The sequence below is a fragment of the Leucopleurus acutus genome (genome assembly GCF_964270905.1).
Source record: "Leucopleurus acutus genome assembly, chromosome: 15".
Lineage (NCBI taxonomy): Eukaryota > Metazoa > Chordata > Mammalia > Artiodactyla > Delphinidae > Leucopleurus > Leucopleurus acutus.
In genome coordinates, this window is record NC_139157.1 from 14,001,893 (window position 1) to 14,025,441 (window position 23,549).

At 39.3% G+C, this 23,549-nt stretch overlaps 1 protein-coding gene across 5 annotated transcripts in view; it reads left to right on the top strand.

Moving 5' to 3' along the window:
* Positions 1-23,549, top strand: part of SYNE1 (spectrin repeat containing nuclear envelope protein 1) — a 464,341-nt gene that overhangs the window by 298,868 nt on the left and 141,924 nt on the right. For 4 of the 5 annotated variants that reach the window (XM_082855887.1, XM_082855883.1, XM_082855884.1 and 1 more), the window contains 6 exons: positions 2,619-2,825; positions 4,778-4,951; positions 7,546-7,737; positions 16,100-16,234; positions 17,182-17,291; positions 22,338-22,494. In XM_082855887.1, the coding sequence (XP_082712013.1) occupies positions 2,619-2,825; positions 4,778-4,951; positions 7,546-7,737; positions 16,100-16,234; positions 17,182-17,291; positions 22,338-22,494 (975 nt within the window). The remainder of the gene's footprint in view (positions 1-2,618; positions 2,826-4,777; positions 4,952-7,545; positions 7,738-16,099; positions 16,235-17,181; positions 17,292-22,337; positions 22,495-23,549) is intronic. The other variant, XM_082855882.1, reaches the window with a different exon arrangement.

A 23,549-nucleotide genomic window follows, 5' to 3' on the forward strand; every position in this document is an offset into this window, starting at 1 on the left:
GACCCACAAACCAGGTGACAGTGGAATACAATGCAGTGATAAAAAGGGTCAGCTCTTTTTACATGCTACAGTCACAGTCTTGGAGGGAGTGAAAGAAGCCAGACACAGAACAGTACATCAGGAATGATTCCATTTCTGTAGAGCTCAAAAACAGGCAGCAGTGATCTATGACATTTGCAAGCCAGCACCATGGTGATCTCTGGAAAGGAAGGGATGCAGTCCAGGGGGCTTGCGGAGTCCTGGGAATGTTCTGTTTCTTGATCTGGGTGCCAGGAGCCCAGGTATGTGCAGTTTGTGAAAATTCATAGAACTGTACACTTACAGTCTGCACTTTTCTAGATGTATATAATGATTTCAATATAATAGTTTACTTAAACAGCAGTTGGACAGGATGACAACTGATATTAGGGAAAGAAGAGCATTTTTGTTGTTTTATATCTATTAAGAGCCCATTCTGAGGAGGCACTGGGCTTAGAGCGCAGTCTACAGTCCTATGGAATAGGTGGGAATTATGCAAGTAGGGGTATGTTGGAAACTGTGAAATATTGGCAACTATAAAAGCAATGATTCTTTACTTGGAGTCATGATTGCCCCTCCTGTAGGGGTAGGGCCTGTTTTTCTAACATGCCATTCAAATCCCAAAAAAGAATTCCTCCTGTCAAGATTCCAGCTAAAGAGCAAATCATAAAACACAAAAAATGAGAAATACCAACAGTGTATAATTGTGATAGCTGTTAAGCAGGAAGTAGGGTGCTGGTAAAAGAGAACAATAGAGATTTCTTTTTAGAGTCAGCGGTCAGGAAAGGCCTCTCTGAAGATGTGACAGTTAACCTGAGGCTCCAGGGATGAAGAGAACCATCTCACAGAGAGGAAGAAGAGCATTCCAGAGCTTGAGGGAACACCATGTGCAAAGGCCCTGAGGCAGAAAGTGCTGAGGGTCCTGGAGTAACTGAAGAAGGCTGGAATGTAGTAAGCCAGAAGGGAGTGTGGTACAAGGGGCAGGCGGGGGTGAGACCGCACGACTACAGTAAGGAGTTTGGATTTTATTTTACAGGCCAGAAGCCACTAAGTATTTTAAAACAGGGGACTGAGAGGATCTGATTTACCTTTTTAAAAGATCACTCTAATTACTCTGTGAAGAGGGGTTTGGAGAGACAAGAATGTAGACCTTGAGAGCAATTCAGATAAGGAGTTTGCGCGACTTAGGTGGGAGCAGAGGAGACATACAAGATACGTTTTGGAGGTGAAAGAGTTGGATTTGATGCTGGACATGGTGACAGAAGGTGTGAATGACTCCTAGGTCTCAAGCTTAAGCAATGAGAAGGGTGTTACCTTTTACTGAGGTGGGGACAACAGAGGAAGAAGCGGGCTTTTACGTGATAAGATGGAGACACCGTGAAATATGTAAGTTGAATATACAAGCCTGAAACATAGGACAGATATCTGGGTTAGAGATATACCTTTATAAGCGTCAGGGAGGCAGAAATTTTCCTCTACTCTTCTAGGTTCTTCTGGCTGGTCTAAGAATTCAATTGACATGAGACAGATTAACCAGAGAAAATCAAATAAAAGTTTAATACCATGTAAACGTGGGAGAGACCCAGGAAAACTGAGTAACTTGCCGAAATGGTTGAAACTCTCGCCTTAAATACTATCTTCAGCTAAAGACACAGGAGGATGTTGGGGGTAGTGGTTTGAGACTTAAAAGAGGAGGAAGGCAACTCACATAAAGATGGAAAAGCAAATGTTTGGTAAACAAATATTAATTGGGCCATTCATAGACAGTGGGACACTGAGTGTACTCTGATCTCTTAAGAGTTTCCCTCACCACATCCAGCCCTATTCTTGCAGATATCTCGATGATAGCTCTATTCCTGTAATAGGTCCCCTTTCTAGATTCTTTAGGTAGTTAGAGGGAAGGTCAGAGTTTTTTCTTGAGTCTTTTGGACCTTGATTGTTTTCAGCTCAAAATAACCTGCATGCCAGAGACATTTTGGGGTGGCAAGTTTTATTCTCCTACTAAGTGTTCCACATTAGGAAGGGTTTAAAGCCTTGGCAATGGACATCGCCTGGGAGAGCTTGTGAAGAGAGAAAAGGGGCCTGGAAATTAGCCCTGAGAAACTTCAAATTTTAGAGTTGGGGAGAGGAGAAAAATAAGGAGAGGGTAACAGCATAGAAACAGGTGACAAATTTTTCCTGTCTTGTATAATGTGAGTTTGTGATTAAAATGCAGTGCTGTTTCAGACTCAGGGAAGTTTAGAGTGGGAAGAATCATGTTGAGGAAAAAAGTGATGAATTTTATTTTCAACATAGAATTGGAGACTCAAACATCATTGAGCATACCCCCGTCGGATTACAGATGTGCCTGTTGGAAACCAGAAAGATTAATTAACTAGTTCAAATTCATTTAAGTTACCAATACAAATGGTCTTAAAATCAGAAATTTCCTGACATCCAGTCTGGTACTGTCATTTAGAAACTTAGGTTAGTAGGTCCCCTGTTTGTTGGTTAAACGACTTCCAAATGAAGTGTCTTCACTAGTATCGAACCACATGGGACTCAGCTAGTGCCACGATTCCTCAGTGCGAAAAAATACATACACGAGTATGATTCCACAGTCTTCCCCGCAGGCACTGATGGATGAGATTCTCATGCTTCAAGAGGAAATCAGTGAGCTGCAGTCAGCCCTCGCGGAGGAGCTGGTGTCTGACCCCCCAGAGTCCGACCCTTCGGAGCAGCTGCCCTTGCAGTCCACGCTCGCTGTCTTAGCGGAGCGAATGTCCACCATCAAGATGAAGGCATCAGGGAAACGACAGCTTTTGGAGGTAACAAGCCATTCTCAAGGTGCCCCTCAGGTCCAGATTAACTCTTAGGGTTATGCTGACAAGTATGTTGGGCTACTTACGTGATCGACATGTTTATTGTTTCCCACTCAGCAGAAGCTGGTATTGTGTGTCCAGGAGGGTCTCGTGAATAGAGCCCTGAGTCAGTGTGGAGCCATGAATGTGTCTTTTCACCCCTTTCTGAGTCATTTCGAGCATGCAAAACTGAGACTGTGGAAAGCTGATACTTGGTAGACAGGAGTCTTATGAGGAGTAATTATAGAAGGTTTGCACGATAGTGTGCTGTGTTTAAATAAGAGCATTTTTATGAATAGCATTACCAGTACTGTGAAGAATAAATCCTCAGTCACTGTTAGCCAATTCAAGCACATTAATTCATGAAAATATTCTTGCAGTTCTGGTTCTCATGTTACTTAACTTTAATATTATTTAATAGAGAGGTAAATTTTAGTCACGGTAGCAGATGTGTTAAAAGTAAGTTATTGTCCTTTTTTGTTGTTGTTTTTCTCTTATCATTCCTGGCCCTAAACGTATACGATGTTCATATTGTTGATCCTATAATTTAAAGTGTCTGTGTCCTTGTATCTCTAGGGTCTAGCAGCTTCTCTGGCAAATAATCATTTATTATATACACTTATTTTATTTAGCTGCTGATTATACCATAATTCAATTAACCGTCCCCCTATTGTTGGGTATGTAGGCTGTTTCTAGTTTTACCTGTTATAAAATTAGTCAGACTAGGTATTCATATATTTTCTGGTTTTGGAGAAATTTTAAATCAACGTGTCTGCTCTATTTAATCTCTCCTTTAAACAATTTAATAAAAATTTTAATTAAAAACAATAATAGATTACTAATAAAATAATTTTAAAGTAAAGTACTTAGAGTATCTTAAGGATTAACTTCTTGGTTCATCAATACTGTCCCCAGTCACTCTATGAAACCGTCATGGAATTCTGAAATAAAGTGATTGGCCTGGATTTTTTTAAAAATATGAATTATTTGCCATCATTAAAACATCCTCAGAGATCTAACCAAAATTTTTGACTTTTTGCCTTTGCTCAAGAAACTAATAACACTGGACCACCCTTTCCTGTAGGGGATCAATTACCTGAAACTACATGGTGCTGCCCTTTTAGGTGGACCAGATATGTTCTTCAGTTTTCCATAGACCCCACTACTCTACAGTTTCCCGGACATTGAAGTCAAGTTACCTACTGTCTTATGCCATTGCTTTGTTCTAATCCTTGACCACTTTCTATCATTCATATTATCTGCCTCGTCCTGTAGATGTATTATTTAAGAACGTTTAACTCTAGGCACACGTTAGAATCATTGTAGGAGTTTTTAGGGACGTCCCTGGTGGCGCAGTGGTTAAGAATCCACCTGCCAATGCAGGGGACGCGGGTTCGAGCCCTGGTCCGGGAAGATCCCACATGCCACAGAGCAACTAAGCCCGTGTGCCACAACTACTGAGCCTGCGCTCTAGAGCCCGCGAACCACAACTAGTGAGCCCGCGTGCTACAACTACTGAAGCCTGCGTGCCTAGAGCCCGTGCTCCACAACAAAGAGAAGCCACCGCAATGAGAAGCCCGTGAGCCACAACGAAGAGTAGCCCCCGCTCGCTGCAACTAGAGAAAGCCCAGGCACAGCAACGTGGACCCAGTGCAGCCAAAAATATAAATTAATTAATTAATTTAGAAAAGAAGAATCATTGTAGGAGTTTTTATAAAATACTAATCTTGAGGCTCACCTTCCCAAATTCTCATTTACTAGTCTGTGATGTGGCCTAAACATGGGTTGTTTCATTTTTTTTTTAAGTTTCACAGGTGATTCTGATGTGCACTCAGGCCTGAGAACCGTTGCTGTACTGTGTTGAATCCTGATGATTTTACCTTCGAGTGATTTAGGTTCCATTCTGCTTAATTCATTAGGAGAAGTTCAATGATCAGCTGGAGGAACAGAGACAGGAGCAGGCCCTGCAGAGGTATCGCTGTGAAGCCGATGAGCTGGACCACTGGCTCTCGAGCACTAAGGCCACTCTGGATGTTGCGCTGGGGTCACCCAAGGAGTCCATGGACATGGAGGCCCAGCTGGTGGACTGCCAGGTACAAAAATGTTCTTGAGGGAATATGCCAACGTCACAAGGCACATTTTTTAACTACAGAAGACATAATGGTAACAAAGCTTGGTATGGTTGTATGAGTTTTCACAGCCCGTATACTTTATACATTTAAAGAGTAGAAAAACAATACCTTATTAAAGCTTAAATGAAATCCAGGCTTGGACTTCATCTTTTGAAAAATTTTACCAAGAGTATCTACTCTTTAGAACATTTTCAGCTTCCTGAAGGACCATTCTTAAAGACTATAGATGCCAAAACACTTATGGTATCTATTTGGGTGGCTAATGAGGAATGTAAGTACCCAACGAGAAGAATGAGTATCAGTGAATCGGACTGTGGATAAACACAACAGCTGTCTCTAGGTGGCCTGTTGCAATTTTGGTTCTAATTCAGAAATATTATGTGGAAAACTTGGCAAAATTGTCAGTTATAGGCAGACAGATTGAACACGGGAAGGTTGTCTTCTGGAGGAGAGAATTTCCTTCCTCGATGTGAGGTCTCTAGAAATTAAGGTTAAGGGGTAATGGCATCAAGGTTTTTATTGTAAGGTTATTTTCTTGCCTCTTTATTATGGAAACTTTCAAGCACACATATAAGCATAGAGAATAGATGATAAACTCCCATGTACCAATCATAGAATTTCAAAGATTATCTGCATAGTAGACTTTACACATGGGTGAAGTACGTTTTAACTAACTAGCAAGTCTCTAGAAAACCCGGCCTAATCTGCAAGGTTAGATATCCATATGCACAACTTCATATTTCTCCCATTTGGAATCGGAGGAAATAGGCACAAGCCATTAATTACGAATGCCGCTTCTTTTCTTAATACTTCATATGTCATTCTGGTCATCCCTTTTATGATTTGAGATTTTTTTGTCATATTATTATAATTTGGATTTTTAAATTCTTTGGACAACTTATTTATGTGTATTCGAAGCATCTCTGCCTTGATGGTGGAGAGTAGAGAGCCATGTGCAAGTATTTTCTATTCTTTCTATCATCTTTTCTGAAGCTCCTTTTCTGAAGAGACGTGTATTTTTAGCATTCCCTTCTAGCACTCGAAATTACCCATGCACTAGCATTTCAAAATTATGTTTCGTCATTACTCCCATCTCTCCCTTTTGGATGTCTCTATTTTTATAGTTATGCATAAAGTCCATGGTTGAGATAATATATTTCAGGACTTTTCCAAAGTATTGAAATGGTATTTTTTAAAACTCAAAGCATGTGGAATCACACAGGTACACAGCAGTTCCTCAGTCAATTGATTCAAGCCTTTAAGCCAGTTGTATAATTATAAGTGTGGCTATCACGTGGAATTAGGGCCCCATTATGACTTTTGGGGCCCTAGGTACTTTGCTTCCATGGGCCTCTTCCTCTGTAAAAATACTAAAAATTATATTTGATTTTACAATTGCTTTGGTACAGAGACTAATATAACCTGGGGTGGTATCATTATATATTAATTGTTATTATCTTCATTTTTTTTTTTCTGATTTTAAACGAACCTAAAATTAAGACATTTTCTTGTGTCCCCAGAAGTGTTATGGGCTCTCGGCACTGTGTCAGCTGTGCCTAATGGAAAAGACAGTCCTGCACAGAATGATATTAGCTCCACAAACATAATCCTCAGGAAATCGTCCTTTAAGCCCCACTTCATGAAATATTTCACTTTCCCACTTAGTTCTAGGTTTTAGGATCATACTTTCAGTCCTAGAAGTGGATGGTAGTAATTCTGATTTTGTACAGGGAAATAAAATATCTTTTCTTATTAATGTCTAATTGAGTATAAATTAGAAAGTGCATTTCAAAGAGTTCAGAGTTAAGGAATATAAAAACAGAACAGTTTTTGTAGAAAATAATATGGTTATTTGTTTTGCTTGATGATTTTAGTTATTTTTCTTTTTTGGTTTTTGTTTTAAATCGTACTTTGGAAGAGGGGAGACTATTTTCACTTCTTTTCTGGACTTAGCCTCCATTTTAGAAGAAGAAAACCTTGCAGCACTAGAGAGTTGCCACAGAAAGTGAAAGTAAAATTCTTAGGAAAACTTTCAGAAAGGTGAGGTTAAAAATATGTTATATAAAAGACAAAAATAATAAAAATCAAGTAAAAAAAGCATCAATCTGGTCAAAAAGTCAACCCAAAGAAAAATGTTTTGAAAGAGAGAGTCCTCTTCAAATTGACACAAAAAGGGCTCATCATGTGATGTCTTTACTATTATTAGTCACAAGCATAACAGTCTAACACTAAAATAGTAAAATAATCATAATAATGGGATAACACTAAGGAATGGTCTTTTCTACTTATCTGTTGGCTGTATAAAATGTGCTTTCCATATGTTTTTCATTATGTAATATCTAATCTTAAGAGAAAAATTAGGAAGCTCAAAGAAGTTTTAGAATCTACGTACCATTCTTGAAGGTTGTAAGAAAACTAGGTTAAAAAAAACAAACAAACCTGGAGGCGTGATCTTTTGGTGAAAGACTAGTAAAGTGTTGGGTTTCGCTGTGAGACACGGTCTTTGCAGAGACTGGCAGGGTTTGTGAATTTCAGCCTTATTTCTGTTGTTCCAGAACATGCTGGTGGAAATAGAACAGAAGGTGGTGGCCTTATCGGAGCTCTCAGTCCACAATGAAAACCTGCTGCTGGAGGGCAAGGCTCACACAAAGGACGAGGCGGAGCAGCTGTCGGTGAAGCTGAGGACCCTCAAGGAGAGCCTCCTGGAGCTGCAGAGAGCGCTGCACGACAAGCAGCTGCACATCCAGGTGAGGCGCAGCCATGGACGCTGCATCTCTGCACGTGGCCGGTCTGGCCTCTGAGCACGCGACACGTAAAGGGGACAGCTGGGGAATGATACGTTACTATGTACATACCTGCTTTGCACAGTCTGGCATAGGTTTTCAAACAGGTTTTGTAAGAATTATTTGAATGCAGACACCTGAAAATTGCAGCATAGGAAAAGAAAAGAAAATGAAAATAATTACCAAAATCTATCAAGTACATCATTTTAAAAAATATTTAAACATAGGTCATGGATGAAGATATCCTATGACACTCTTATATTTCTCCTTTATTTCTCCTATATTCTACTTTTCAGATAGACTCTTTATTTAGTGCCCACAACTTCAGACTTGTCGTATATTCCAGGTGAATTGAACCTTTTTACTATCGTGTGATGACCTTAACGTTCCCTAATAGTGATTTTTGTTTTAGATGACTAGAGCTAATTTTGGGTAATATTTGCCTCATACGTCTTTTAATTTTCCTTTGATTTCACCCTTTCTGGGTCCTTATATTTTAAATTTGTTTCTTATAAAGAACATTTAGCTATATTTTGTTGGTTTTAAACATATGTAGTCAGAAAACCTCTGACTTCTGAAGGGCAGGTTTAGTCCATTTAAATGTATTGTGATTATTGATATGTTTGAACTTTTATTCTTATTTTTTGTTTTCTGTTTTTGTCCTGTTCTTTCTATTCTTCTTTCTCCTTTTCAACCTTTGTTTATAAGTGGTTGAATGCTTTTCTTTGTTTTTTTCTCTACTTTTTAATCATGCATACCTAATAAATTCTAACTTAATATCTTAATCTGCTTCCAGCTCTATACAAGAAACTTAGAACACATTCACTCAGATTTCTTCCCATGCACCTTGCATACTATTATTGTCTAATATTTTGATTTTGTTCTTTTTTAATCTATACAAATTAGAATTATTATTATCTTACACAAAAATTAAGCAACTGTGCGGGTATTCTCTGGTGGTCCAGTAGTTAGGACTCTGTGCTTTCATTGCTGAGTGCCTGGGTTCAACCCCTGGTCAGGAAACTAAGATCTCGTGAGCCGTGCAGTCCAGCCAAAATTAAAAAAAAAAAAAAATTAAGCAAAAGTTTATTGAGAAACTACTATGTGCCAGCCACTATTCTATGTGATAGAGTGAAAGAGCATGGGCAACATCTATCTGTATCTGTATATCTATATATTCCATCTTCAAGGGATTATGTTTGGGAGAGACAGATAGTAATATAAAATTAAGGTGCATTATTATATGCTAAGTTAGAAGATGATAAGAGCTATAGGTGAAATACCCATAAGGCAGGTAGATAAAGGCAAGGCTGGGCGGATTTGCAGTTCTAAACAGGGTGGCCAAGGAAGCCTTCCTCAGGTTACGTTTGAAGGAGTGAGCCATGTGGACATGGAAGGATAGAGTTCCAGGCTCAGGGGGAGGCAAGGGCAAAGGCTCCTAGGTGGGCTCCTACCTGGTCTGTTCAGTAAGCCCAATGGCTGGAGTGGAGTGAGCAAGGCGAGAGAGGTCAGACAGGTAACAGGGGCCCAGGGTGCAGAGGACCTTGTAGGCATCGTATGGGCTTTGGCTTTTTATGCTGGGGGAATTGAGAAGCCATTGGAGTGTTGGGGGACAAAGGAGTGACAAGATCAAATTATAACTGCTGTAGGGGATCAGGGTGGAAGCTGAGAGACCAGTTAGGAGGTTAGAAGTGATGAGGACTTATTAGATTGTGGATAATTGGGAAAGTGAAAACCCTGAGGAACAGAACTGGGGGAAGGAGGGCTAGTTAGGTCAATGGTTTCCTTAGGGATAGGTTAGGTTTGAGATGCGTACTCAACGTTAAGCAGTGGTTGGAATTCAAGAGACAGACCTAGACCGAATCATCAGCCTCTAGATGGTCCTCAAAGGCTTGAGACTCCATGAGTTCACCAAGGGTGTGAGGAGAGATAAAGAGCACCAAGTGCTGGGATGCTCCAGTGTGAAAAGTTTGGAAAATGTGGAGGAGCCCACCAAAAAGAGTAAAAAGGAAAACACCAGTGAGGTGGGAAGAAAAGTGAGATTTGGGTTCCTGGAAGACACTTGAGGGTAAGTGAGTTAAAATGAGGACTGAGAACTAACCACTGGATTTAGCAACGTGCAGGTCTTCTGTGACCCCAACCACAGCTTTTCAGTGAAATAGTGGAGGCAAAAAGCCCTCTGAAATGGAAGTGAGAATGGAGAAGGGAGTTGGAGAGGAAGCGTGCAGGAAACTCAGGAGTTTCACTATAAAGAGGAACAGAGGAATGGAATAAACTATAAGAAGTAAGTTAGGAGAAATTGGTTCCATTTTAAGATCAAAGAATAATGACATGTTTACAGGGAGATGGAAACAACTCAGTAGAGGAAAAATGGATGAGAAAGAAGTGAGATTGCCACAACAGTCTTCTTGTTAGAAGGGAGAAGATGGGATCAAAGGGGAGGGAGTGGTCTTGGAACCAGTATCAGGAGGGAGGGAAACATCTGTATTTGAGTACAGATGCTGGCAGGGGATATGGCACAAATATTATAGTGGGAGCTTAATGAACATTCACTGCGATTGCTTCTGCTTTCTCAGTGTAATAAATTTTTTTGGACTAAACTACGTATTTTCAGTTCTTTGCTAATCATATGATTACATGATCTGGAACATCAAGCCTAGTCAACAGAAAACTATTAGAAGCAATGGAAGAATTTAGTAAGAAGACTGGCTTATTAAAAAGATGAAATAGAGAACCCATAACTTTCCTGTATAAATAAAAAGTTAGCGAAATAATATACAATAATTTTCCATTTATAACATGAACAAAATATAAAGTATTTGAAATCTCGACATTTTAAAACCCGAGTGATACCAAAAATACCTGAAAAAATAGAGAGAAACTTTATTTTTAGATAGGAATACAGTATCTTAAACATGTCAGATTTTCCTCTACTAAAACATAAATTTAAGTTATTCACAACTAAAATACTAACTGTATATATTTGAAATGTGACAAAATGATACCAGGTTTACCTGGAATAAAATAAACCTGAAAAAAACTGTAAAATTCTGACAGTAAAGAGTTACGAGGGGTTAAATATTCTTATATATTAAAATACAATATTACAATAATTAGTATTGGCACAATAAATGGATGAACAAAAAATTAGAATAAATATTCCCAAAAGAGATCCCAGTATACAAGGGCATTAGATAAATGTTTAAGGTGGCATTTCAAGTCACTGTTTAAAATACGATTCACTGTGTAAATAATAATAAAGTAATAGGGGACTTCCCTGGTGGCGCAGTGTTTAAGAAACCACCTGCTAATGCAGAGGACACGGGTTCAAGCCCTGGCCTGGGAAGATCCCACATGCCGCAGAGCAGTTAAGCCCGTGCGCTGCAACTAATGAAGCCCGTGTACCTAGAGCCGGTGCTCCGCAACAAGAGAAGCCACTGCAATGAGAAGCCCGCACACCGCAACGAAGAGTAGCCCCTGCTCGCCACAACTAGAGAAAGCCCGCATACAGCAACGAAGACCCAACACAGCCAAAAATAAATAAATTAAATTATAATGAATAAATAAAGTAATAGGCAAGCCACTTGAAATATGATAAACTAGATCCCCTATCCCACTCTTTACAGAAAAAAGTGCATCACAGGTGGATCAAAGATTTAATGTAAAAACTAAATCTAAAACGTTCTGGATGTATGGGTATTTAAAAAAAAAATCTTGGGATCGGAAGGACCTTTGCCAGTGTTCCCCAAACCCAGAATTTTAGTTTCTTTAAAATTACTACATAGAAGTGAGAAAGTTCTGTATGACCAAGAAAATATTAACCAAATTAAATGACATGGACAAATACGGAAGAAACTATGCAATTCACATGACCAGGAATTAATTCCCTTAATTTCCAGAAATCTTATTGTAAATCAATAAAAAAATAAGAAAAGGTCACCTAATAGAAATATAGACAAAAAATACGAAGAGGTGATTCAAACGAAAAGAAATACAAATGGCCAATGAACGTATGAAAAAATACTTGAACTCACTATTAGATAAATAAATGCCAATAAAGACAAAATGCAACTTTTCACGTTAAATTCACATACTTTAAAATGCATACACAGTCTGACTTTATGAATTAAAGCAAAAAGTAAAATGTTAAAAGTATTAAAGTTGAACAAAACTAGAAGGATTTTCTAGCTGGGAGAGTATACCACAGTTCACTTAGTTTTATAAAAGTTATTGTCAATCTCACGCGTAATGCTTTTTTTTCCCCCTCATTTTTCCCCCATTGTTGGTGTGTGAATGAACTTCAAGAAACCAAAACAAAGGGAAGGACTTCAAGGTTTCATGTCTGGGATAGTTAGCATTTATCAGTCTCCAGTTGTGCCCTATGCCTAGAGGCAGGTAGGAAGGGAAGGGCCAGCCTAATACGCAGGCACATCTAGACGTTAAAGAGAGGAAGGGTGCTGGCACAGTTGCAAGGCCTCAGGGCCTGGGAAGGGAATATAAATGAGTGAAGCTGACCCAGTCAGGACCTTGGCAAGCTGGTCGCCTGTCAAAGAAGCAGTTGTTACTCAGCTCCAGAATTTACAGGCAGCATTGCTAGATCTTCCAGAGAAAGCATATTTATATCTAAAATTTTCCAGTTTTAAAACGTTGACATTTTATTCTAAAATTTTAAAATAATTTGTGTGCCAAACAAACCTATCCAGAAGCCAGGCCTGGTTCTCGAGCCGTCGCTTTAGTACTGCTGCTCTGACGTCTCCCCCGCCTGGCGCCACCAGTTACTGAGTAGGTGACTCTGGGGCAAGATTCTTGAACTTCCCAAAATTTGTCTCACTGATGTTTTCTGATCTGTAAAATAGGGATGATAGTAGTGTTTAACTTTTTAAAAAATCCTGAGGATTTTCATGCAAGTAGCGCTCACAGGAAGTGCTCCAGTCTCAGTATAATAATAACAGCAACTGTTTGCAGACCGCATTCTTTGGGAGGAAAAACTCCTGACATGCTCCGAGGCCTGGTCTGAGACTGGTAGGCCTGGTGCCCACACCCAGCAGATCCTGGCCGCAGGGATTCTTCACATTGACTAAAGTTCTGACTCTGCCCGCAAGTGTAAGCTTCCCTGGGGATACTGCTGTGTGAAGTGTAAATACAGAAAAATGTGGCACTGTTTGCACTGAAATTGGTCGTTGTTTGTTTTAAAGTATCTATAAATACCATCATCTTTTCGTCTCATGAGTTCCCAGGATATAAAATATTGATTTTCTAAATACAATCGGAGCTGTTGAGATTATTTTTCCAACTGCAGGAATAGAGTCCTGTTTACATTATTATTGCCAGGAAAAGGACTATTTACCCCGGTGTACGGAGTTGATCTAAAATTAGCTAATGTTAACTGGGGGAAAAAAAAACTTCCATTGAGTGTGGACGTCAGTGAAGTTGGGTTTGCATAATTCAGGAGAGCTGGAATACCTTCCTAAATCATGTGTGACCATACGCACATAATTCCTCAGTGCTAGTTATCTGTAAAATGGTCACATGTCTTATGGCCATTCTTTTTAACTAATTGGACTTCTAGGCATATCAGTGAATAATCCAGTTAGTTCTCCCCACCCCACCCCAAAATGGTTTCCTTCTCTCTATGACACAGGCATATAATAACATCTCTCGAGTTACATGATGTCTTTCTTTGTAATAAGTTTAAATCATTTTCACACATTATCATTCATCTAAGGAGCAGAGTTCACCCTATATAAATAATGAAATGCTTTATAAACAAGTGTTTTATTTAATGTTAAGCATTCTCCAATCCTTGCTAATGTTCCAAGGAATGTTCCTGGCAAAAATGGTTACTCTTCTAGTATTTCCAAAATAAACAGCTCACATAGCCCCACCGAGGCGGGATCCCTCTGGGTCCCACCTGGGTGGGGCTATGTAATCCACCTTATTTCCTATTCCCTAGATAGGTCAGAAAACTGTTATCAGACCTCAGATACTGTAATTACCATTATTTTATTCCTTCTGTCAATGCCTTCGTATCCCAAGGGGAAAGGAAAAGGAATTTGAACCGATTCTTAATCATTTTTTGCTTCCTGTGGTCCAAGACTGATGTTTCAAAATGATGAAATCAGCCAGAGAAAAACTGGCTAATTGAAAAACCAAACCTCACCACAGAGAAAATGCATACTAGCATCTGTTTTTGATGCTGCATAATTTCCTTTTTTCTAAAGCTGTGGATTCAATTAATCAAATATGAGTCCCCTTCTTAGATTTTGTCTTAGAATCTGAAATGTGTCCGTGCGTGTAAAAGTGGTTAATTTGTCCTTAAGACCTAAGATTTCAAGTGCTGTTTTTCCAAGTACAATTGGCATTTTTCCCCAGTGTGAGGAATTTGAAATCAGAGCTCTCAGTCAGACTATAGTTACCTGCAGAGAAGGGTGAGCTGGGGCCCTGAGGAGTTGCCACGGGAGTCTTCAGGCTGGGCTCTGAAAACAAACCTTTACCGAAGGGCAAAGCAGAGAGGAAGTGGCTGGAGCCCACAAAAGAGAGTTCGCAGGTCAGGACCATGGCCACTGTTTTGTCACTGGGGCTTTGACTAGGGACAGCTTTCAACCTGTTACACTGACTTCTTTGGGGTCATTCTCTACAGGTCCGTTTTGACCTGCTGTTTCCTCCTTGCCTGGAAAAGCCAGGATCTGGGTAGATGGAGCGTTCTCAGATGGGGGAGACTGCTTTATGCAGAAATGTGTGGCCTTCAGTCCTGGAGGAATGCCGGACCACCCCAAACCTCCCACCTTCAGGAAGATCACTGCTTCTCTGGAAGAGGCACTCCTGGGAGGGCGGGGAACGTACTGACCTGGGTGTCACTAGTCACCTGAAGGTCCTGCGAAATGCAAATAACATGTTTTAGGCCAGTGGCACGCCAGTTGTTCTACCTAAACCACCTTCTTTTACTGGGAAGCTGGGTCATCTTAAAGGAAAGCAAGTACCTGTGAGCTAAGGTGTCTCAGAATCTGGAAAGGATGAAATATAAATAGTACCTATAGGTTTCACTGTTTGCTTCACTGCACTTCAAGCATGGATACAGATGTTGCCAGGTTGACAATCTGGAACATTTTACAGTTTAATTATGAGATTCTATTGGGTAAGACAGAGGGGGAACAGCCCCCATCTATTTCTCTGTAAGAGTTAGCGTACAATTCTGAAAATAAGAGGAAGAGAAGGGTCTTTGTGGGCAGTCAGGCGGGCTGAGCTGGGGTGGCTGTACCCCATTCCGTGGTCAGAGTCGGCAGAGAGGAGCCAGAGGCTGGGGAAGCAGTATCTCCGCAGGACGACTCCTCTGTGGAAGCACCCTAAAGAATGTTCCCTTTCTTTGCGCCTGCCCCCGGCCCCTCCCCTTGCTCCAGCCGTGCTTGCCCTGTCTCTGCTCTCTCTGAGATGCTAAGTTTCTTTCCCCTAAGGCCTTTGCTCCAGCGGTTCCCTAGGCCTGGAGGCCCCTCCCCCAATCTTTGCCAGCACTCCACACACGTTGTCAGCTCTGCAGACGCCTTCCTCCCCAGCCTAAGAAACCCTTGCCCTTCACTTTCCATCCCATTATCTAGTTTCACATTCTTTGTAGCTCTTATCACCATCCCAGTGTATCTTGTTTGTCTATTGTCTGTCTCCCCAGCAGGGCCCTTGTCTGGCTTCTGGGCTGAATACCACCCAATGCCCAAAACAGTGCCTGACACACAGTGGGTACTGATCCGTATTTAGTAAATGAGTCATACCAAAATGGTGTAATTTATCCTTTGACGTATAAATATATGGGAGTAGAAAGGCACTCATTCAGAACTAGTTCCATTCTGATACACCGTATTTTAGGGCCTGTTAAATTCCGTCAGGACAGTCTAGCAGGAAGAATGAACTCCTGCCCGGGTAATAAGTAATTACATTGGCTTTCTCCTTTAGCCATACTTTGTCAAAGCCGGAGTGGCAACAGATGGCAGCGGAGTCTAGTCCTGGTGGTGACAGTAAAGGAAATAAGATCTAGAGTTATATTCTCATGGAAAAAATTCCAGAATGATATGTGGTGACCACATCAGTCAGCTAAAAATCCTAGCCTCTAGAGGACAGTTTTTTCCCCTCAGGTGTTTCTGAGTATAATCATCTCCCTCCTGCAAATGCCATAAATTCGGGGGGGTTTGTGTTACCGTTTTTTTTTAATGTGGTCTCATGTCCACACGGAGCCACTTTGGTATCATTATTCAGACCACGCTAAAAAGGAGCCGTCACTCTGTTTTGGTTAAGGTCTTCCAGTGGGTAGTATGACTCTTGATTTCTGCCTCGTTTAAAGCAGGGGACAGCCCAGGAGAAGGAGGAGAGCGATGCTGACCTGGCTGCCACTCAGAGCCCCGGCGTTCAGGAATGGCTGGCTCAAGCTCGGACCGCGTGGACCCAACAGCGACAGAGCAGCCTCCAGCAGCAAAAAGTAACGCACTTCCTGACCTTCTCACCTGCAGATAGACCAGACGAACACCTTGAGAGAAATGTTTTAGAAGGACAAGTTCCTTCTGTACTAAAGATAGAATGCCCCTTTATCTTCTCTTTGGACAGAAGCAGGACCTGGCTGTTTCCTTTCCATGTACTTACTTGTGACCACTGGAATGACTGGTCATTTTAAAGTCGGTTCTCAAAGAAAAGCTTGTGCTTAGTTTTAAAACAGTGTAACTCAATTATAATCTGCCCTCTATTTCTAGTCTTGCCTCTATTATAAATAATAAAAACCTCAGAAAGGCCTCTGAGAATTGGTAAATGTCTGAGTTACATGTTTTTAAAAGAAATGAAATTTGCTTTCAGCTCTCAAGTAGATACCATCACAAAATAGGATTGCAAGTTACTGCCAGGTGAAACAAACGAGCTTTGATGACTGAGAAGGATTGCTCATTGATATCTTCACTTTATGGAGAGGGCATATTAAAATATTTTATCAAAGAGTAGAGACATTTATTTTAAATAATGAAAAAGTAAAACTGAGGCCATTGATGATCCAATTTATCAAGTGAGTGGGAAATTGAAGAGAGCTGTTGCTCTCAAGGATCTCTCAGTTAGAACAAGGCAGTATCCATTTTTGAAAAGTGAAAGTGCATTTTGTACCACTTGGGGGCACCATTGCCCAGCAAAAGTTTCTTTTCTCATTGATTTTTTTTTTTTTTTTCCAAGATTATTCAGAGAGTATCTTTTATCAAAGCCAAAGAAAGCTACAGAAGACTTGGAGACATGTCTGAACAGTTACCTAAACCACACCTTTTGTGTAATGTGCAAACTTAAAAACTTACTACCAAAGTTCTCTGAGAATTTTCTAGACATAGAGCTGTGATTGTAGACAATAATCATAAAGTAACAAAGATGTTTTTATTTGTCCTTTTCCTTGAGCAGGAATTGGAACAGGAATTAGCAGAGCAGAAGAGCCTCCTCCAGTCGGTAGCCAGTCTTGGAGAGGAAATTCTAACCCAACACTCAGCTGCAGAGACTTCTGGTGGTGTTGGGTAGGTTTCTTTCATTCTTTTTTTTTTTAATTCACTAGTTTGTTTTATTCTTTTAGATTCCATGTTTAAGTGATATCATACAGTATTTGTCTATCTCTGTCTGACTTATTTCACTAAGCATAATACCCTCCAAGTCTATCCATGTTGTTGCAAGTGGAAAACTTTCCATTCTTTTTTATGGCTGAGTAATATTCCATTGTATATATGTACCACATCTTCTTTATCCATTCATCTGTTGATGGACACTTAGGTTGCTTCCATATCTTGGCTACTGTGAATAATGCTGCCATGAACATTGGGGTGCATGTATCTTTTCAGATTAGAGTTTTTATTTTCTTTAAATATATACCCAGGAGTGGAATTGCTGGAACTTATGACAGTTTTATTTTTAGTTTTTTGACAGCCATTCTGACAGGTGTGAGGTGATACCTAATTGTGGTTTTGATTTACATTTGTCTGATGACAGCTTACTGTTCTCTTCTTGTCGCTGTTTTCCTAACATTTGAAGAAATGTAAACATCTCACTCAAAATTTTATTTTGAACATCTGCAAAAATTTAATCATTTTGTTTTCACTTTATGATGTTACATTTACTTGCATTTTGAACATTTTGTTGTGCAGCATGAGTATAGCTAGTAATTATAATGGCTAACTTGCTTACCCTCTTTCCACTACGCTTAGCATTTCTGTCTATAGAAGATGCTAAGTTCATTTTTAAAATCAAATAAGAAATGCATTATAAAATTAGATTCATGATATTTCTAACTGAATAATTATATCTAACTGCAAAACATTTTCCCTACCAGAGCTAATCTTCCCCTAATATCATTCTGAAAAATAAATATATGTGCCTTCTCAGTATCTTGAGTTTTCTTGATGATCTGTTTCTACAGTTTCTGTATATAAAGTCATTGAGCTTTGAGTCCTGGTTTGGAGTAGAGACTGAAAAAGTCTTTTACACAGGAAAGAAAAATTAAGGAAAGTGGAGAATTTTCAGGTTGAAGATTCTGGTTTAAAAGGTAGGAAGGAAAATAAACTGAAGAAGAGTGGAAGTGTCCCTGTATTTTGAGGCAGGTCTGGGTTTTAGTCCAGTTCTGTATTTGTCACCATGGAAAAGTAACTCAACTCTGAGACTTTGTTTGCTTATCGATAGAATTAGAGTAATAATTGACTACCATCATCACAGAAGGGCTGTGCTGTGAACATTGTGAATGTCAACTGAAAGGATATATAGGAGAAGTATCTTTAAAATCTAGAACATTAAAAAAAAAACTTTCAGCGAAACCTCTGTGTTCATGCAATGCTAACGGTTGAAATTTAGCAGCATCCTTTGACAACCATCATGTGTCAAAGAGCTTTAACTCCATGGCCTCCAATGTTTTCATTTCTGAACATTTGTTTGGAGGAAATACATGGTATAAAGATGACTTTTGAAATATTATTTATAATACCAAATAATTAAAAAAGGCAGAAATGCCTATTAGTAAAAAGAAAAAAAAAGGCCTAAGAAAAATTTTATGCCTATATAATCTTAACAAAAAATTATGTAACAATATCAGCAAATGTATATGTGGTCCTAAGTAAAAAATGTGATATAAAATTGAATGTATAGTACGTGTATGAGTAAGAACCAGAGTAGATGTGGATGGTCAAAAGTAACTTTGGCGAGGGTAGATTTGGAGATTTTTCTTTCCTTTTTTTTTTTTTTTTAAGATTATTCAGTTTGACATAAAGTTGCTGACATATGACATGCGTGTTGACTATATATGTATATACATATAAGAAATAGGAAGATATTCAAGGAAAGAAAAAACAAAAAGCAGTAAAAATATTGATACAACTAATATCAATTTAAAAGAATAGGAATGAATACATACAATAGGAATGAATAACATCTACGGTCAGGAATTCCATTAAAATAACCCTAATACTGTACAAATTGTGTTAAAATATAATGGGGTTTTAAAAGTCTCTGTTGTCCTCAGGCTTAAAAATGCTGATAAGGCCATAAACATGTGTCTGTATAAATCTAAAACGAGGAACGCTGTTTCGGCTCTGAGTAGAGACTTGCCTTCACTTTGCATTTTCTTTTCTGTTCCCAGTTCTTCTAAGGTGTTTATTCATCCCTCATAGTTTTCTGAATATTTTTTCCAAACTCTGTTTTTACAAAGAACCCATCCACACATTGCCTCCTCATTGTATGTAGAGTCATGAAAAGCAGCGGTAGGAATATTCTGCAACTTTCTTGCCATGATTTTCTTTTCTTTCCTTGGCCTTTAGCTTTGGAAGGGAGCCAAATGAAAGACAAACAGCTATAAATTGCACGTTCAAATATAAAAATATTTTAAAGAGAAATTTGCAGTGCAGTACTGGCTTTCTGTAGAACATTCACTTCAAATACTTATACATTCTTTAATTTTTATACAAAATCTTTAGAAAAATCTCCTTTAAATCTAGTTGATGACAGAGCAGCCATGCCTTTTGGTAAATACACCGAGCAAACAAACAACCATCAATTAAACGCTATCCAGAAGTCAAAAGAAAAATATAAGTATATATTTTTAAAAGAACAGAATGACGTTGCTAGGGAAAAACTTTATATATTCAGCCTTCAACATATTAGCTGATTTTCTAAGACTATCAAGTGTGAATTGGTTTATGTCAGAAAATCCCTGTGGGATGGGCATGGTTTGCTTCATGGCTACAAATTTAATAAATAAAGAATAAGTACTGTGTGACGTACAGGAGAATTGATGGAGGAGTCCTTCCAAGATCACTAAGGAAACTCAACTGGAAATTAATTGATATAAATATCAAAGGAAAAGAAGGATATTTTCTATGGGAAACGAAAGGCTGTGTTCTTATTTAAGACTAATTTGCTGGTGGCATTATATATGTGTCAATGCTTAAACATAAGAATATATACATATTAAATATCCCCAGGAGTTTTCTGTTTTTTTTTTTCCTTCTTTGGCCGCACGGCTTGCGGGATCTTAGTTCCCTGACCAGGGATTGCACCCAAGCCCTTTGCACTGAAAGCGGAGTCCTAACCACTGGACCGCCAAGGAATTCCCAAATATCCCCAGGTTTTATACTAAATTGTTATGCAAATATAAATGAATTAAAAGTGATGCACTGCAGTCCACCACCCCAAAAAACAGCACAATAAAGAAATATAATTTCAGAAGAATTTTAAAACTTGTTTTTTATTTAAAATGCTTTTTAAAAAGCAGAAAAATCCTTAGGGAATTCCTTGGCAGTCCAGTGGTTAGGACTCTGTCCTCTCACTGCCGAGGGCCCAGGTTTGATCCCTGGTCAGGGAACTAAGATCCCACAAGCCGTGGGATGAGGCCAAAGGGGAAAAAAAAAAAAAAGGCAGAAAAATCCAGAGACTAATATAGCAAAATTAGAGGTATCAATTTTTTTTGATATTTTTTCACTCAGCATTACTTTTTTAGATCAATCCATGTTGATACATATAGATCTAGTTTTTTCATTTTAACTGCTTAACAGTATTTTAACTTGTAACTGTAACAACTTACCCATTTTCTTATTGATGGGCCTTTATATTGTTGCCATTTTTGTTTGTTTTTTTTGCTATTACTAGCATTGTTGAACTTAACCTCTTAACATGTCTTTAAGTGTGCAGGTAAGAAAGATTCTGTTATATCCTAGAAGTAGAAGTGCTGCATCATAGCCTTATAGATAATTTTTTAAGGTTTACTTCAACAGACCTACCTAAAGAAACTATTGTATTCAATGCTTATTCTGAAAAGAATTGGCTTTGGGGTAGTATATAGTATTATTCTGCCAATGAACTGGTTATTTTTTTTTCTTCACTTGAGCAAAAGTTTCCATCAAAGTAATAGTAATGGCTATCTAGTATGGCTTTCGGCTGACATGGTTCTAGTTAGGACTTCAAAACCCCTGACAAACTAGGACCTATTGGAACTTGGGTCCCCCAGGTTCTTTTTTTTTTTTTTTTTTTAACATCTTTATTGGGGTATAATTGCTTTACAGTGGTGTGTTAGTTTCTGCTTTATAACAAAGTGAATCAGTCATACATAAACATATGTTCCCATATGTCCTCCCTCTTGCATCTCCCTCCCTCCCACCCTCCCCATCCCACCCCTCCAGGCCGTCACAAAGCACCGAGCCAAAATCCCCGCCCCCAGGTTCTTATCATTGCCATTACCATTATCATTAGGCCCCATTGACTGACTGGCTGTTTTTGAACAGATAGGGTCACAGGCATTATGCATATCTTCTCTAAATTTAATTCTCATACTTCTGCAAGATAGGTACTATCTTCATTTTAAAGATGAGAAGGTTGGACTCCCCTGGCGATCCAGTGGTTAAGACTCCGCGCTTCCAATGCAGGGGGCCGGGGTTCGATCCCTGGTCGGTGAACTAAGATCCCACGTGCCGCACGGCACAGCCAAAAGGATAAAAAAAATAAAGATGATGCAATTGAGGCTCTGAGAAGTGAAGTGACTTACTCAAAGTCACAAATCTAATGTGCTGGAACAGGGAACCCAGATCTGTCTCACCCCCAGAGCCATAGTCTCAGATGCTACCTTATGCCTCTCTTTAAGGATGACCCTTCCACATTCTGTACTCCTATTGCATGTCCTGAAACCTGTTCTGTAGTATTTTCCTTGGACTCAGGGTGAAAACTCTCAATAGACTAGGCAGCATTTTTAGGGCTTTTGAATCAGTTTGTGGGCTATTTGTCAAAGGATACAAGTCTTATCGTCTGCTTTCTGGTTCTAAAAGTTACAGTTATTTTTATCTTTAATGCTGAGCTGTTTTCAGTGTATTTTTTTAATTATTGTGCTCATGGTTCAATTATATGAGTAAGAATATACTTGCTTTACTATTAGTCTCAAGTTTTCTATTTTAATTTATATTTTTAAAGTATGAGCTAATGACTGAAATAATCTGGTTGCAATTTTAGAAGCCAGATCTAGTACACATAATAAATTACCTAGAACTTATTGCCTTTTTACACACATTGTAAACTTAGATTATTTATTCTTCTAATAGCGAAAAACCTGATGTGTTATCCCAGGAGTTGGGGATGGAAGGGCAGAAATCACCTGCTGAAGACCAGATGAGAATGAAATGGGAAAGCCTCCATCAGGAATTTAGCACCAAGCAGAAACTGCTTCAGAATGTTCTGCAACACGAACAAGAGCAAGTGGTATCGAACGTTTTACTTTTACATATTAACTGATATAAAAGATGTACAGCTTATGCTATGGGAGTGAATATAACTGTGCAACAACCTATATTTCATTATCAATTCCAAAATAAGACATAAAAAAACTACTCATCCCACACTCTTCTTAACAAGCCTGTTTCACATATCCCTTTATAATGATATGTGGAAGTTTATTTGACTTCTAGATACTGTTTTCCTCAGAGAAGATTAATATCTGATGACTCGTTAGCGTAAACCATTAAATTTCAAATGGACCCACACTTTTTTCCCACAACTTTGAAAATTAAGGATGCAAATTAAGGATATACACATCCAGACCAAAAAAAAAAAAAAAAAAAGCTACAAATTTGTCAGTAAGTTATCAAGTTATCTTATTGTCTTTTGCTACTTCCAGTATTTAATCATTTCCGAAGATCTTACTGGGAAACACACTGGGACCTCAGTGGAGCTAAAGGGAGGGGAATTCAGGGGTCAGTTACAGTGGTCACTGGCCCATCTGTAGGCTGGTTCCCAAGATGGGTGGGTACTCGTGATGTTGGACTTGGTTCCAACAAGCAAGCCAAATCCAGTGGAATTAAATATAGCAACCGAAGGTTCCAGATAGATAATAGCTATGAGTTCACCCTAAGCAGAAGCCTGAGAACAGCAGAGAGTCAGAGGGATTGACCCCTTAAGAGCTAGTCATGGAAGCCTGTGATGCTCACCACAGCTGTGGCCCAGCAGGATGCTGGAGATAGAAGCCTAGCCCAGGTCCTGGGTCAGCCCTGCTCTGGCCGTCCCACCACGGAGGTAGCATCTGAGCAAGTTCTAAGACCTTCACTGTGGATCTGGGGAAGCTGCTGTTTTCACTGCTCTGCTCCGGACTAGCTTAGGAGCTGGGAGAGGCTGACCCCGGAAGAGAAAGGGTATCAATAATTACAGAAGAGGGAAAGGCAGGAGCTGACAAAGCGGGCACTGTAGGGCAGGTACACCTTGCCAGGTTCACCTGAAAGGGAGATGTCTAGAGGTGCCCCATCTGCTGAGAGCCGTGCGTA